This window comes from Nerophis ophidion, linkage group LG07 (genome assembly GCF_033978795.1).
Source record: "Nerophis ophidion isolate RoL-2023_Sa linkage group LG07, RoL_Noph_v1.0, whole genome shotgun sequence".
In the NCBI taxonomy this organism is placed as follows: Eukaryota; Metazoa; Chordata; class Actinopteri; order Syngnathiformes; family Syngnathidae; genus Nerophis; species Nerophis ophidion.
The window spans coordinates 42,607,412-42,624,329 of record NC_084617.1 but is presented as its reverse complement, the minus strand read 5'-3'; the positions used below and the strand labels follow the sequence as shown (position 1 = coordinate 42,624,329).

Sequence of the window (16,918 nt, the reverse complement as noted above, 5' to 3'; positions counted from 1 at the left end):
GCGGAACAACACACATTGAAATATGAAATGAAATATATTTATATAGCGCTTTTCTCTAGTGACTCAAAGCGCTTTACATAGTGAAACCCAATATCTAAGTTACATTTAAACCAGTGTGGGTGGCACTGGGAGCAGGTGGGTAAAGTTTCTTGCCCAAGGACACAACGGCAATGACAAGGATGGCGGAAGCGGGAATCGAACCTGCAACCCTCAAGTTGCTGGCACGGCCACTCTGCCAACCGAGCTATGCCACCCCATTGCGGATATAACATTATTCTCCATGCGTCGGCTGAATACAAATATATCCCACGATGCCAAACATACCTTTTTTCAAAGCCTGCAGTGAGGAAAAGGGTTCGTGATGTGCAAAGACAATTCCAGGTAAAGTGGGCGATGCAATATTTCTCTGTTGAGCACAGGGGCACCCTTACGTGTCTTATTTGCACAACTTGAAACGTCATTATACAACTAGACATGCTGAGGAGTATGCAATATTTTTTTTTAAGAAATCTTTTCTTGCGGCCCAACTTCACCCAGACTCTGCATCCAGTGGCCCCCAAGTAAAGTGAGTTTGAGACCCCTGTTCTAAAAGACGTAAATCATTTATTTTTGGATTGTGATACAGTACATTTATTTTGGGGGGAGAGCAGAGATTGGCTGAATGACAATTTACCATACCTTTCGTTTGTGTGAGTTTGTGCCGTATAAATATTTGTGCCGTTATGTTTTTTTTTTAATTATTCTAAAATTAATTTTCCCACTAAGACTAAATCCACCCCTTGTCCAAATATATAAATGTGAATTTGTGAATAATAACACATTCATAAAATAAAAACTATAACAGACTAAAAAAAAAAGAAAATAACATTTAGAACAAGTTTGGGGAGATTTTGACAAAGTGGCAGAGCTATTTAAAAATAAAATAAAATGTTAATAACACAAAAACTATAATAGTTACACCCCAAAAAATGTACAGCACAAACATTTGGGAACAAGTTTGGGGATATTTGGACAAGGAGCTGGGAATGTTAGTTATGAATAACACTTTAATAAAGAAAAAATTACAATAGTTAACACACAAACTGTAAGATATATATACATATATGTATATATATATATATATATTATATATATATGTATATATATATATATATATATATATATATATACACATATGTATGTAGCTGAGCTAGGCACAGCGCCCCCCTTGACCCCAAAGGGAATAAGCCGTAGAAAAATAAATGGATGGATACATATATATATATATATATATATATATCAATCAATCAATGTTTACTTATATAGCCCTAAATCACTAGTGTCTCAAAGGGCTGCACAAACCACTACGACATCCTCGGTAGGCCCACATAAGGGCAAGGAAAACTCACACCCAGTGGGACATCGGTGACAATAATGACCCAGTGGGGCGTCGGTGACAATGATGACTATGAGAACCTTGGAGAGGAGGAAAGCAATGGATGTCGAGCGGGTCTAACATGATACTGTGAAAGTTCAACCTATAATGGATCCAACACAGTCGCGAGAGACCCGTTCACAGCGGAGCCAGCAGGAAACCATCCCAAGCGGAGGCGGATCAGCAGCGCAGAGATGTCCCCAGCCGATACACAGGCAAGCAGTACATGGCCACCGGATCGGGCCGGACCCCTTCCACAAGGGAGAGTGGGACATAGAAGAAAAAGAAAAGAAACGGCAGATCAACTGGTCTAAAAAGGGAGTCTATTTAAAGGCTAGAGTATACATATGAGTTTTAAGGTGAGACTTAAATGCTTCTACTGAGGTGGCATCTCGATTCCCCATGTCTAGCATTAAAAGATTACAGTTAGTACAAAATGCGGCTGCTAGACTTTTGACAAGAACAAGAAAGTTTGATCATATTACGCCTGTACTGGCTCACCTGCACTGGCTTCCTGTGCACTTAAGATGTGACTTTAAGGTTTTACTACTTACGTATAAAATACTTCACGGTCTAGCTCCATCCTATCTTGCCGATTGTATTGTACCATATGTCCCGGCAAGAAATCTGCGTTCAAAGGACTCCGGGTTATTAGTGATTCCCAAAGCCCAAAAAAAGTCTGCGGGCTATAGAGCTTTTTCATTTCGGGCTCCAGTACTCTGGAATGCCCTCCCGGTAACAGTTCGAGATGCCACCTCAGTAGAAGCATTTAAGTCTCACCTTAAGCCTATTGGTCCTTCAGAGGTGAGCTTGCAATAGAATCAGGAGTCATATTCAAAGGCAGACAGATACTCATTCCAAACTCTATGACTGATGACATACTGACACAACTACATGTTGGCCACCAGGGCATCGAGAAAACACGTCGCCTTGCAAGAGAGAGTGTATACTGGATTAAAATGAACATTGAGAGTGTGTGCAGGTCATGCAGGGTGTGTGTGGAACACCAGGATTCAAACCCAAAACAACCCCTTCACCCACACCACTTACCGTCAAAACCATGGCAGTCTCTGGCCTCTGACCTATTTGAGGTCAAATGTCGCCAGTTCCTTTTAACTGTAGACAGGTACTCCAAATACCCATTACTGGATGAGATACTTGTGCCGGTGTCTAGCCATGCGGTCGCACAAAAGCTGCGATTGTACATGTCGTTGTTCAGACGGGTGGACGAAATCCTAACGGACAACGGGACTCAATACACGGGCCAGGCCTTCAAGACATGTATAACAGACTGGGGGATCAAGTACGTTACAAGCTCGCCACACTACCTAAAGAGCAATGGGTTCATTGAAAGGCATGTGAGACACATCAAATCGATTGTAACAAAAACCCTGGAACATGGAGGTGACTTTCAGATGACATTACTGCAAGTCAGGGCAACACCCGTCGATAGCAAACTACCATCACCTGCGGAGCTGATGTTTGGAAGACCTATTGCTACCCTACTGCCAAGCAGAGCAGATCCAGGGAAGGAGGAACATAGGCTACACCTGGAACAAAGAGCAGAGGACATGAAGGACCACCACGATCGTGGATGCCGCAGAGAACTGCCCCCACTCTACCCTGGACAGCATGTGACGGTGGTAAACAAGGACAGAGGAACATGGCATCCAGCTATTGTTGTGCAAAAGTGCAATGAGCCGAGAAGCTATGTTGTACAAACACCAAATGGCAACCGGATCAGACGGTGCAGGAGCCATCTGTGTGAGCTATACAACCCACAAATGCAGAGAAGCGTAAACCAGACCCACAGTTCTGAGCAGCAGCACCAAGAGGAGGACACTCACGAGGGTCACCATGAGCCACCGAACACGGCCACAACGCCACCCTGTGACACACTGTCTCCCAACAGCCCAGAACCCAGACACACCATACCACAGGCCCCCGATAGCCCAGGACAGAGGCACACAAGAGGTGATAGGGCCATACGCAGGCCCTCTCACTTCAAGGACTATGTATAGTCCAAGTTATGTTGGCTCTTATTGAAACATTGACGTTATTGTTTTTGCAAACTAGACTAGTCAAAAAAAAAAAAAAAAAAAAAAAAAAAAAAAATTATATATATATATATATATATATATATATGTATATATGTATATATATATATATATATATATATATATATATATATATATATATATATATATATATATATAATTTTGATGGACATTGTACAATTTACTGATGTTTGCACAAATACTTAAAAGTGATATCGCTCATTTTGGGTTCTCTGTGAAATGTTATGTTTTTTGTGTTCATTGCAGAGAATTTATTATAACTAAGTTTACAGGGGCGGTGTTAAAACTAAACAGGGGGGATGTAGTGATATGTGCTTGGAACGGAAGTGACGTCGGGGGGTGACGACGGACTGTTTTGTGTGTAGCACCATTGTTCGGATGTTGGCTGTCATAACAAGCGGAGCTGGAAATAAAGCGTGCTTCCCAGTCATCACTATCCTGCGTATTATTCATCTGATAATACTTCAAGCTCCAACCCAACGAGCAGGACCCCAAGATGTTGGAGTCAATTGTACCGGAGCAGTTCCTGGACGGCATCCCGGCGAGGACCTCCGCGTGGGTGCGATACTACAGTCCACCGGACGTGAAGACAGCGGTAAGACTGGCGGAGGAGCACCTGGCGGTTCACCCGAAGGCAACAACGGCAACGGCCGGGGAAACTGCCCCTGCACCCCAACGACGACTCACCCCACAATGGGGGGTGGGGAACGAGACATCCCTCGAGACGAGAAAAGACATGGCCGAACTAGCAGGTTTCCCAGCGCAACACACACACACACACACACACACACACACACACACACACACACACACACACACACACATCAAGGGGGGGACACGGTTAATGTCTTCCTGTGTATTTCAGGGTTCCAGCGCTGCTGAGAGAGGGCTTCCCTCGCGGAGTGCACCTCAAGTGACACACTGAAAAAAATAAGATTTACTTTAAAACATTATTGTAAGTATTTGCACGCAAATGGTTTAAGTAAAATTTAATGATGCAATATCAAGTAACACTCACTTGCCAGTATCAAGTAAATTCTACTTACCATATAACATAACAGTTGTGAAGATATTGAGTATCCATCCATCCATTTCCTACCGCTTATTCCCTTTTGGGGTCGCGGGGGGCGCTGGCGCCTATCACAGCTACAATCGGGCGGAAGGCGGGGTACACCCTGGACAAGTCGCCCCCTCATTGCAGGGCCAACACAGATAGACAGACAACATTCACACTCACATTCACACACTAGGGCCAATTTTAGTGTTGCCAATCAACCTATCCCCAGGTGCATGTCTTTGGAAGTGGGAGGAAGCCCACGCATTCACGGGGAGAACATGCAAACTCCACACAGAAAGATCCCGAGCCTGGATTTGAACCCAGGACTGCAGGAACTGCGTATTGTGAGGCAGACGCACTAACCTCTCTGCCACCGTGAAGCAGATATTAAGTAACAGTTACTTAATTATATCCAAGTTTTAAGTTATATTTATTTAAACAAATTAAGTAAAGTTTACTTGTTTTTCATCGGCAGGAACATCATTTTACTCAAAATTTTAAGCAAATGTTATATATCTGTAGTATTTGCTGTTATGAAGTAATTCAGTAGATTTTAATTATTTTCTTGTGCTTGACATTTTAATTTAGTTGGTTGCATTACGTTACATTACTCACTAAAATTAGGTAATCATTGCCAGTTTTCTTTTGATAAATGTTACCAAATAAATTTAACCAATACTCTATGCATTTAATATATATGTATCACATATCACACAACTAAATTACAATGAAATTAAACAGTTTCTTTTTAATTCAACCTTACAACCCTCTGAAACAGAGTTTCTACATTCATTGCCGAAATATAATACTCAACAACAACTTCTGGGAGAGGATCAGGACAGAAACCGCCTCTTAAACTTTGAGCAGTGGTGTATGGATTATGCATACCCCTATTTAAATGGGGGGAAAAACAGAATGTACTGTACAAGTACTGCGTTAATATTAAAAGTGCATTATATTGTACTATATTAGAATTTGTGCTGACAGTAAATTAAAGATGTATCTCCAGCAAAAGGTATTCAAAGTAAATAGTAGTAATAGTATATTTTTTAAAGAAAATATCCAAAGGTTGGTATGAGTGGTAAACAACAAATACAGAGTATTACACATTATATATTTTTAATAACAGGTGCAGATGCTGAACAAGTAATAAATTGAAGCTCCTCTACAATCTCATCTGTACATCTTCTAGGCACATTGAATATACAGTTTAGTTTAAGCAATAAGGAACCAAGCTCATCAACAATAGCCTGGACTAAATCTTCACCCTCTTGGACAAATGTTTCATCAGAAGTACCTTTACTTTCAATCAAACTACTACCCTCTGTTACCTCACTTGCCTGACTTGAATGTGTCTGAAATACAGTATTTTTAAAATCTTCAATGCAGTGAGGATTGTGCTTCCTACTTTTATGTGAAGCAAAAGTTGAATATATATTCGTACTGTAGTCCCAATTTTTAAAAACACAATTAACATTTTCGGGCTTTTTCAGATGAGTCCCGAGGTGTTCAAAATATTGTTTCTCTGTGTTAAAACTACATGAATTACATACAAGACACGAAAATGAAACTATCTGCCCAAACTGTTGAGTCTGTGTATGATTTCTCGACAAATGTGCATGAAGTGCCCCCAAACTTTAAAATAAACAAGGACAATCTGAGTACAAGCAGGGTAGTTATCAGCCTTGACTAGTGTGTGGATGCTTCAATCTATAATGTTTTATAAGCTCTAAACGTTTTGATGACCTAAAATTGCTTCGTTTGCACGACCATCTCATACCACAAGAGGCCAACTCTTTCTCCCTGATGAATTTCTCCTCGACCTCCTCTGCCTAGCCCTCAACTCCAATTGTCCACAAAGTCCACTGGCTCTTCCAAAAGGGCACCCTGAAAATGAAGAGACACAATTTGTGGTATCAAAACAATGGTCTAAAATATTCAGCCACAATTTTAATATACATCATGATGGATGAATAAGGGAAAATAACAAAGCAATATAATGCATACATTATTTTCTACTTGCCTGAATTATGAGAATAATGTTCAGTTCTCATTTGCTTCCTGTTGATGGAAAAATATTTTAATAAGAAATAAACTACATCATAAACATTAACGAACATTTTGTTTTGTCTAGCTAAATAAAACAATTAACACATGACAGATTTATTTGCGAGTAGAAGTTGTAATCAACAATCCATTCTTTCATTGAATTACAAAAACATGTTGCTGTGGGCTTCACACCGATAACTAGCTTCTTGTCAAAAAAAGAAAAAAAACTGCCAGCGAAGTCTCTTTGTAATCGCAAGCTGATGCTCTCAAAGACCTCTGGCGCTTCTGTCAGTAAATGTGTGTTTTAAAAACCTATTCTGGGGCATTTCTCCCAAACATTCAGCAGTATCGCCTCCTCATTCCCACATTAATTACCGTTAATTCACTAACGTTAACGTTACTTCAGTGTCGCCACCAAAAGTTTTACGTAGAACAATACCATGTTCTAATATGTTGACGTCATTTGATAAAAGTTATACTGTTAGGTTGGTGGTTTTTTAATATCCTAACTTTATATTAGTTAACTTTAGTTTTTATCAGGAAAAAATGCAGCCCTCCCACTACAGGCCAGCACGGACCAATGTAGCGTTATGCTAACTTTTTTACTTTACTTACTTACTTAACTTAACTTAATTAACTTATGAGCAGTTACATATCTTGCGTCAAACTACATGCAGACGTATATTATCACAAATTTAAAACAGAACGTAATAACTTACCTGTGGAATGACTTGCTTTGTGAAGTGATCCTAACGACCGGAGCAGATTCAGTCGGCCAGAGCCTGTTGTGCTGTGCGCATGCGTCGTCGTGCATGCGTTTCAAAACACTGGATTTTTAGAGTAAAGTTTATGTAATATTTTTAGGTTTATGTATGTACAACTATTAAACATTTAAATAGTATGAGGAAACATAAGTAAAACTTACTCTTCCCCCATAATTCATAGATTACGTTAATAAAATGTTTAATTTTACTTAAGTAACTCTAGTTCTTACTGAATGTTAAAATTACTAGGTATAAATTATGACAGTTACTCTAATAGAGTTTACAGCACCAAAAAGTCACTTTTTTCAGTGCAGGGCCGGTGTGGGGGGTGCGTACAACCTGGGCACATAAACCGGGAGTGCGCTGTGATGGAGGTGGGGAAGGTGTTGCGGGTTGTCGGGCCTCCAGCACCCGCCCCCGATCTGGGAGAGACATACTGCGTACCGGTAAGGATACAAGGGAGTACATACCGGTGGATTCGGGCTGCAGGCAGTCCATGATCCACCTAAACCTGGTTCGACCCGGGGCTTTGGGGCATGCGACACGGATAAAAATTAGGTGTGTGCATGGGAATTAGAGTTGGGTATCGAGTATTGAGTATCGATTGGAACCGGGACTAACTTTCCGATTCTCCCGGAATCGTTCAAAAGTTTAAATTTCGATTCCTAGTTTCGATACCCAGTCCGCCGACCGGAAAAAAAGAATGTCCGCCGACCAGGAAGAAGAAGCCGTTGAACACCAACGAAGAAGCGCCCGCCGCTGGAAGTGTTAGCATAGCCGAGCCTATGAAGCCGGGCGAGTCAGTCAAGATGGATAGCGGTCGTCGGCGGTCGAAAATGTGGCTTTATTTTACAAAAAAAAGTGAAATATTGGCGAAATGCAACACATGCGACAGGACTGTTTCGTGCTTAGGAGGGTGCACGTCGAATATGATGAAGCACCTCCGAGTTCATGGAGTTCTAATAAATGCGTGTCCCGTCTTCGAGGCGCTGCGCCGACTGTCCTCCTCTGCCTCTTCCTCTGGCTCCGGCTCCGACGCCCAGCCTGGCACCTCGGTGACTGCACTGCAGTCCGAATCCGGTAAGTAAAACAATATATATGCAATAAATAATGTGTTTTGCGCCAACGTTGAGGCAGCTAACAAATTATCCCGCATATTTTTTCATAGACAATTTACAACCTGCTAGCCAGGCTCCGCCATGTGCTCAGCGTACTCCCTTCACCGTAGCGGCAATGGGGAAGATGTCGGTGCCACAGACTGAAGAGTGCCACAGAAAGGTCACTGCATACATAATCAAAAGACTGCATCCCTTTTCAGAGGTGGAATCTCCAACATTTAGGTTAGTTAAGCAATAACGTTAGAGCTAAGCTAATTGATACTGGGCTAAACAGTAACAGCAACATTACATGTTTGTTTATGTCTGCAGGGGTATGGTGAAAACTCTCAACCCAAAATACGTACCACCCTCCAGGGACTACCTGTCAAACACATTGATCCCGGCATGGTACAAGGTGGAGATGTGCAACATCATTACAGAGCTCAGTGAAATCAGCTCTGTAGCACTGACATGTGATGGCTGGAGTAGCATCACACAGGACCACCATCACAGCACACTACATAATTGAGGGGAAAATGCAGCAAAAAGTGCTAAAAAAAAGGCTGTGTACAATCCAATCCAATCCACTTTATTTATATAGCACATTTAAACAACAATAACGTTTCCAAAGTGCTGCACAGCCATGTTAAAAACAATATTATGCTCCACCAATGACTGAATAAAACAAAAAATAAATAACAATAAAACCAATAAAAACAAATATGATTAAAAACAATTTTAAAGGGTAAAATCAATTAAAACATCCATCCATCCATCCATTTTCTACCGCTTATTCCCTTTCGGGGTCACGGGGGGCGCTGGCGCCTATCTCAGCTATAATCGGGCGGAAGGCAGGGTACACCCTGGACAAGTCGCCACCTCATCGCAGGGCCAACACAGATAGACAGACAACATTCATACTCACATTCACACACTAGGGACCATTTAGTGTTGCCAATCAACCTATCACCAGGTGCATGTCTTTGGAGGTGAGAGGAAGCCGGAGTACCCGGAGGGAACCCACGCATTCGCGGGGAGAACATGCAAACTCCACACAGAAAGATCCAGAGCCTGGATTTGAACCCAGGACTGCAGGAACTTCGTATTGTGAGGCAGACGCACTAACCCCTCTGCCACCGTGAAGCCCTCAATTAAAACAGTAAAATAAAAATCAAAGTGTATAAAAAACACAGAGGACAACAGAGGACAGAGGACCACACAACTCACGTAGTGTTAAAAGCCAAAGAATAAAAGTGGGTCTTAAGACGAGACTTAAAACACTCCACTGTGGAAGCAGTTTGAACATGGAGCGGCAGAGTGTTCCAGAGCTTAGGGCTGACCACAGAGAAGGCCCTGTCTCCCCTGGTCTTAAGTCTGGTCTTGGGCACCACAAGCTGGAGCTGGCTCTCGGACCTCAGAGCGCGCGCAGGAATGTAAATTTGGATGAGGTCCGAGATATATTGAGGTGCCAGTCCATGTAAATATTTAAAAACAAACAGCAATGTTTTAAAATCAATTCTAAAATGAACAGGGAGCCAGTGCAAACTCTGAAGAATTGGGGTTATATGCTGGCGTTTCCTGGCCCCTGTTAAAAGTCGTGCTGCTGCGTTCTGGACTAACTGCAACCGGGAGAGAGCTTTTTGGCTAATGCCAGCATAAAGTGCATTGCAGTAGTCCAGGCGACTTGAAATAAAAGCATGCACGACTTGTTCAAAAAGGTTAAAAGATAAAAACGGTTTAACCTTTACTAAAAGACGAAGGTGATAAAAACACAATTTTAAAACGCCATTGACTTGTTTGTCTAGTTTAAAATCGCTGTCTATAGCGACGCCAAGGCTGGTGACTTTGGGACGCACATAATTTTGCAATGGTCCCAAGTCAATGAGGGCCGGACCAAAAACTAAAATTTCCGTTTTTCCCTCATTCATTATTTATAAATTCTGGGCTTACCAAGCCTTGACGTCGCATAGACAGTTAAGAAGGGGTGTCAGGGGGCCGTGGCAACAAAGCACAGACAGGCTGTATTGTTGCAGAAGGAATAAGTGATGTCCTATCAGAGTTTACTATATCTGAGAAAATCATAGCAGTCACGGTAGATAACGCTACAAACATGGATGTGGCCATAAAGCGCCTGCAGTTTGTGAAACTCTGCTGTATTGCTCACACACTTAATCTATCAGGACGGAGTGTATACTCCCTAAATTCTGTTTTGCTCACACACTTAATCTAGCAGCACGGAGTGTATACTCCTTAAATTCAGTGAGTCAGTGGGTGGCTAGGGTCCAAGCCATTGTTGTGTGGATGAAGAGGTGCTTGATGGCCGAGGTAGTCCTCAAAGAGAAGCAAGAACTTCTACGTAAGTCACACAAAGTTCACTTTATTTAACTGTTGTGCACTGACATATAATTACTTTATATGTCTGAACTCCTATTATATTTATGAGCTCTGCAGAGTCATACTTTAGTATGAGTCCAATTTTACAAAAGTATTGTTTGTGTCCTGGGATAAAAAGCATCTGCTAAATGACTTAAAATTGATGTTCTTGTTTTTATCAGAGCTGCCCCGACACTCACTAATACTTGATGTGAGAACACGGTGGAACTCTCTGTACCTAATGATGGAGAGATTCACAGAGCAGTACCCTGCAATTCAAGCAACCACCTTTGATCAACGGCTGAGAAAAAACATGGAAAGGGACAGGTAGACAAGCTTAGACAAAAAATACCAGTACACATAATACAAATTTAAAGAACAGTATTAGAGCGAATGTGAATGTGCTAATGTAGGGAGTGCATATGTTAGGTGTTTTGTTAAGAAAAAAGAGAATATTTCTAACTTGAATCTATGTGTTCTTAATTATTTTTCATACAGACTTGCCCGGCTAACTGAGGAGGACTTTAGGAAAGCTGAGGACTTCATCAGCCTAATGAAGGGGCTCTACACGTCAACACTCTGCGTGTCTTCCGAAAAGAGTCCCACATGCGGACAGATTCTGCCTATCCTCAAAAAGCTTGAAGCACACTTGGCTGTAAAAGATGGAGACGCAGTCTTAGTGTCAAATCTCAAAAAACAGGTTTGGGCAAACCTATCCAAGCGTTACCAGGTAGGTGACTGAGGCAGGGCACCTGGAAAGAAACTGTTGAAAAATAGAAATCTCCTGTGGCTTGTCAAAACATATACGTTTTACAGAATGATGAGATCAGGGCCTTTCTCCAGCTGGCCAGTGCGTTGGATCCACGCTTTAAACATAAATTGGATGATGACACCATCTGGGACCAGATCCAGAGAAAGCTGATTGAACAGGTGAAATGTCATTCATGCACAACTGTTCTTTGCAGCTATTAAAATCTAAGATCTAAATGCTAATTATGTTCTTTGTAGTCAACAGAGGAAGTCTGTGGAGCTGATGGGGACACCATGCAGTCTGAGAATGAGGCAAATGAAGAAAACGAGGATGAGCAGGAGAGTGTAAGTTTAATAGCTGATATTATTATATAGGTTTCAAATCCAAATAATGATCATGCCTTTAATAGAGGTTTTCCCTTTTTTAGTGATAATACTGATGAACCTTTTGTTTTATAGCAACAGCCTCCCGGCAAACTGCCCAAGAACACTCCCTTGGAGGAGCTGTTTGCTGAGGAAGAGGCACAGAACATAGTGTCACAGCAGAGCTCGATGTCCATCAAGAAACGAGTGGAGAGAGAGCTGCAGATGTACCAGGAAGTTCCACCGATACCTATGTCTGACGACCCTGCTGCATGGTGGTGGAACCAACAAAAGACTTATCCTTTGCTGTCAGATCTCGCTTTCTCCTATATAACATATTTGATGTTCAAACTGATAAACATTTATTTTTTTTGTGCAAATGATCATTAACTTTAGAATTTGATGCCAGCAACACGTGACAAAAAAGTTGGGAAAGGTGGCAATAAATACTGATAAAGTTGAGGAATGCTCATCAAACACTTATTTGGAACATCCCACAGGTGTGCAGGCTAATTGGGAACAGGTGGGTGCCATGATTGGGTATAAAAACAGCTTCCCTAAAAATGGTCAGTCTTTCACATGAAAGGATGGGGCGAGGTACACCCTTTTGTCCACAACTGCGTGAGCAAATAGTCAAACACAACGTTTTTCAAAGTGCAATTGCAAAAAATTTAGAGATTTCAACATCTACAGTCCATAATATCATCAAAAGGTTCAGAGAATCTGGAGAAATCACGACACGTAAGCAGCATGGCCGGAAACCAACATTGAATGACCGTGACCTTCGATCCCTCTGACGGCACTATATCAAAAACCGACATCAATCTCTAAAGGTTATCACCACATGGGCTCAGGAACACTTCAGAAAATCACTGTCACTAAATACAGTTCTTCGCAGCATTTGTAAGTGCAAGTTAAAGCTCTACTATGCAAAGCGAAAGCCATTTATCAACAACATCCAGAAACGCCGCCGGCTTCTCTGGGCCCGAGATCATCTAAGATGGACTGATGCAAAGTGGAAAAGTGTTCTGGGGTCTGACGAATCCACATTTGAAATTGTTTTTGGAAATATTCGACATCGTGTCATCCAGACCAAAGGGGAAACGAACCATCCAGACTGTTATCGACGCAAAGTTCAAAAGCCAGCATCTGTGATGGTATGGGGGTGCACTATTGCCCAAAGCATGGGTAACTTACACATCTGTGAAGGCACAATTTATGCTGAAAGATACATACAGGTTTTGGAACAACATATGCTGCCATCTAAGCGCCGTCTTTTTCATGGACGCCCTTGCTTGTTTCAGCAATACAATGCTTAGCCACATTCAGCATGTGTTACAACAGCGTGGCTTTGTAAAAAAAGAGTGTGGGTACTTTCCTGGCCCGCCTGCAGTCCAGACCTGTCTCCCGTCGAAAATGTGTGGCGCATTATGAATGTAAAATACGACAGCGGAGACCCCGGACTGTTGAACGACTGAAGCTCTACATAAAACAAGAATGGGAAAGAATTCCACTTTCAAAGATTCAACAATTATTTCCCTCAGTTCCCAAACGTTTATTAAGTGTTTTTAAAAGAAAAGTTGATGTAACACAGTGGTGAACATGCCCTTTCCAACTACTTTGGCACGTGTTGCAACCATGAAATTCTAAGTTAATTATTATTTGCAAAAATAAATAAAGTTTATGAGTTTGAACATCAAATATCTTGTCTTTGTAGTGCATTCAATTGAATATGGGTTGAAAATGATTTGAAAATCATTGTATTCTGTTTATATTTACATCTAACACAATTTACCAACTCATATGGAAACGGGGTTTGTAACATTTACATAATACAAATCAACTAACTATAGGCTTTCCAAATGCTGTAATAAATTAAGCATGATGAAATGACTTGAAACTGTTGAATGTTGCACTTTTATATGTAGAAAAAAAGTTTTGTCTTTTTATTTAATCTGAGCAACAAGTTGAGGCAGTTTAATGTGGATTAACGTGGGAAGAATTATTATAGTGTTCCCAATGTTAAAAGGATAAAGCCATTGTTTACAAATTTGGTAAAGAAATAACCCAAAAATGTATATTTTGTTGTTTTCCTACTGTAACGAAAATGAACCGAACCGTGAACTCTAAACCGAGGTACGTACGAAACCTAAATTGTTGTGTACCGTTACACCCCTAGTATATATATATGTTTGTATGTATGTATGTATTCATATATGTATGTATGTATAATGTGTTTATATATATATATATATATTTATATTTATATTTATTAGGGCTGCGAATCATTGGGTGTCCCACGATTCGATTCAATATCAATTCTTGGGGTCACGATTCGATATATGGATTTTTATATATATATATATATATATATATTAGGGCTGCGGATCATTGGGTGTCCCACGATTCGATTCAATATCAATTCTTGGGGTCATGATTCGATATATGGATTTTTTTCGATTCGATTCTCGATTCAAAAACGATATTTTTCCGATTCAAAACGATTCTGTATTCATTCAATACACAGGATTTCAGCAGGATCTACCCCAGTCTGCTGACATGCAAGCGGAGTAGTAGATTTAAAAAAAAAAAAAAGCATTTATAATATATATATATATATATATATATATATATATATATATATTAGGGCTGCAGATCATTGGGTGTCCCACGATTCGATTCAATATAAATTCTTGGGGTCACGATTCGATATATGGATTTTTTTCGATTCGATTCTCGATTCAAAAACGATACTTTTCCGATTCAAAATGTGTTGTGTGTTGTCAAGCTTATGAGATGCGATGCAAGTGTAAGCCACTGTGACACTATTGTTCTTTTTTCTTTTTTTTTTATAAATGTCTAATGATAATGTCATTGAGGGATTGTTTAATCATTGCTATGCTGAAATTATAACTAATATTGATACCGTTGTTGATAATATTCATTTTTGTTTCACTACTTTTGGTTTGTTCTGTGTCGTGTTTGTGTCTCCTCTCAATTGCCCTGTTTATTGCAGTTCTGAGTGTTGCTGAGTCAGGTTTGGTTTTGGAATTGGATTGCATTGTTATGGTATTGCTTTGTAGTGGTTTGTTGGATTGATTAAAAAAAAAAAATATATTTTTTTTGAAAATGAGAATCGATTCTGAATCGCAGAACGTATTCGAATCAATTTTTTTCCCACACCCCTAATATACAAACCCCGTTTCCGTATAAATTGGGAAGTTGTGTTAGATGTCAATGTAAACGGAATACAATGATTTGCAAATCCTTTTCAACCCATATTCAGTTGAGTATGCTACAAAGACAAATTATTTGATGTTCAAACTGATAAACATTTTTCTTTTGCAAATAATCATTAACTTTATATTTTGATGCCAGCAACACGTGACAAAGAAGTTGGAAAAGGTGGCAATAAATACTGATATAGTTGAAGAATGCTCATCAAACACTTATTTGAAACATCCCACAGATGTGCAGGCTAATTGGGAACAGGTGGGTGCCTTGATTTGGTATGAAAGCGGCTTCCATGAAATGCTAAGTAAATCACAAACAAGGATGGGGCAAGGGTCACCAATTTGTAAGCAAATTGTCGAACAGTTTTAGAACAACATTTCTCAACGAGCTATTGCAAGGAATTTAGGGATTTTACCCTCTACCATCAAATACCATCAAAAGGTTCAGAGAATCTGGAGAAATCACTCCACGTAAGAGATTATATTACGAACCTTTGATCCTTCAGGCGATACTGCATTAAAAACCGACATCAGTGTGTGAAGGATATCACTACATGGGCTCAGGAACACTTAATAAAACCACTATCAGCAACTAGAGTTGGTCACAACATCTGTAAGTGCAAGTTAAAACTCTACTATGCAAAGCGAAAGCCATTTATCAATAACACCAAGGAACGCCGCTGGCTTCGCTGGGCCCGAGCTCATCTAAGATGGACTGATGCAAAGTGGAAAAGTGTTCTGTGGTCTGACGAGTCCACATTTCTAATTATTTTTGGAAACTGGACCAAGAGGAAAATAACCATCCAGATTGTTCTAGGCGCAAAGTTCAGAAACCAGCATCTGTGATGGTATGGGGGTGTATTAGTGGTCAAGGCGTGGGTAATTTACACATCTGTGAAGGCACCATTTATGCTGAATGGTCCATACAGGTTTTGGAGCAATATATGTTGTCATCCAAGCAACGTTATCATGGACGCCCCTGCTTATTTCAGCAAAACAATGCCAAGCCACGTGTTACAACAGCGTGGATTCGTAGTACAAGAGTGCGGGTACTTTCCTGGCCCGCCTGCAGTCCAGACATGTCTCCCATCGAAAATGTGTGGTGCATTATGAAGCGTAAAATACGACAACAAGACCCCGGACTGTTGAACAACTTAAGCTGTACATCACGCAAGAATGGTAAAGAATTCCACTTTCAAAGCTTCAACAATTAGTTTCCTCAGTTCCCAATCATTTATTGAGTGTTGTTAAAAGAAAAGGTGATGTAACACAGTGGTGAACATGCCCTTTCCCAACTACTTTGGCACGTGTTGCAGCCATTAAATTCTAAGTTAATTATTGTTTGCCCCAAAAAAATACAGAGTATGAGTTTGAACATGAAATATCTTGTCTTTGTAGTGCATTCAACTGAATATGGGTTGAAAAGAATTTGCAAATCATTGTATTCCGTTTATATTTACATCTAACACAATTTCCTAACTCATATGGAAACATGGTTTGTATATGGATACATATGTGTGTATATGTTTATACATACATATACATGCATATGCATATATATGTATGTATATATATTTATGTATGTATATATATTAGGGGTGTGGGAAAAATTTATTGGAATACGAATCGAATCGAATACGTTGTGCGATTCAGAATCGATTCTCATTTTTAAAAATATCATTTTTTTTTTTTTTTAATCAATCCAACAAACCACTACAAAGCAATACCATAGCAATGCAA

The 16,918-nt window shown here is 40.3% G+C and overlaps 1 protein-coding gene across 3 annotated transcripts; it reads left to right on the top strand.

The window, feature by feature from the left end:
* Positions 1–3,835: 3,835 nt before the first annotated feature.
* LOC133556353 (zinc finger BED domain-containing protein 4-like) lies at positions 3,836–13,838 on the top strand. 3 transcript variants are annotated; one of them, XM_061906192.1, is made up of 11 exons: positions 3,836–4,244; positions 4,358–4,447; positions 7,677–7,808; positions 8,349–8,442; positions 8,531–8,702; positions 8,790–10,815; positions 11,015–11,159; positions 11,331–11,562; positions 11,649–11,762; positions 11,841–11,927; positions 12,042–13,838. In XM_061906192.1, exons 6-11 carry the CDS (start codon positions 10,761–10,763, stop codon positions 12,333–12,335), a joined length of 927 nt encoding a protein of 308 aa, XP_061762176.1. In that variant the 5' UTR covers positions 3,836–4,244; positions 4,358–4,447; positions 7,677–7,808; positions 8,349–8,442; positions 8,531–8,702; positions 8,790–10,760; the 3' UTR covers positions 12,336–13,838. The 3 variants fall into 3 exon arrangements, with proteins under 3 accessions (XP_061762176.1, XP_061762177.1, XP_061762175.1); XM_061906193.1 differs by lacking the exon at positions 7,677–7,808 and having other exon boundaries at positions 8,790–8,874; XM_061906191.1 differs by lacking the exon at positions 7,677–7,808.
* Positions 13,839–16,918: the final 3,080 nt, after the last annotated feature.

What these genes read in the sequence shown, in the direction of transcription:
- LOC133556353 (XM_061906191.1), top strand. Translation starts at nt 10,761, where the DNA reads ATGAAGAGGTGCTTGATGGCCGAGGTAGTCCTCAAAGAGAAGCAAGAA. An exon ending in AGAGAAGCAAGAACTTCTAC is followed by an intron (nt 10,816 to 11,014) that starts GTAAGTCACACA and finishes TGTTTTTATCAG; the next exon opens with AGCTGCCCCGACACTCACTA. An exon ending in AAAAACATGGAAAGGGACAG is followed by an intron (nt 11,160 to 11,330) that starts GTAGACAAGCTT and finishes TTTTTCATACAG; the next exon opens with ACTTGCCCGGCTAACTGAGG.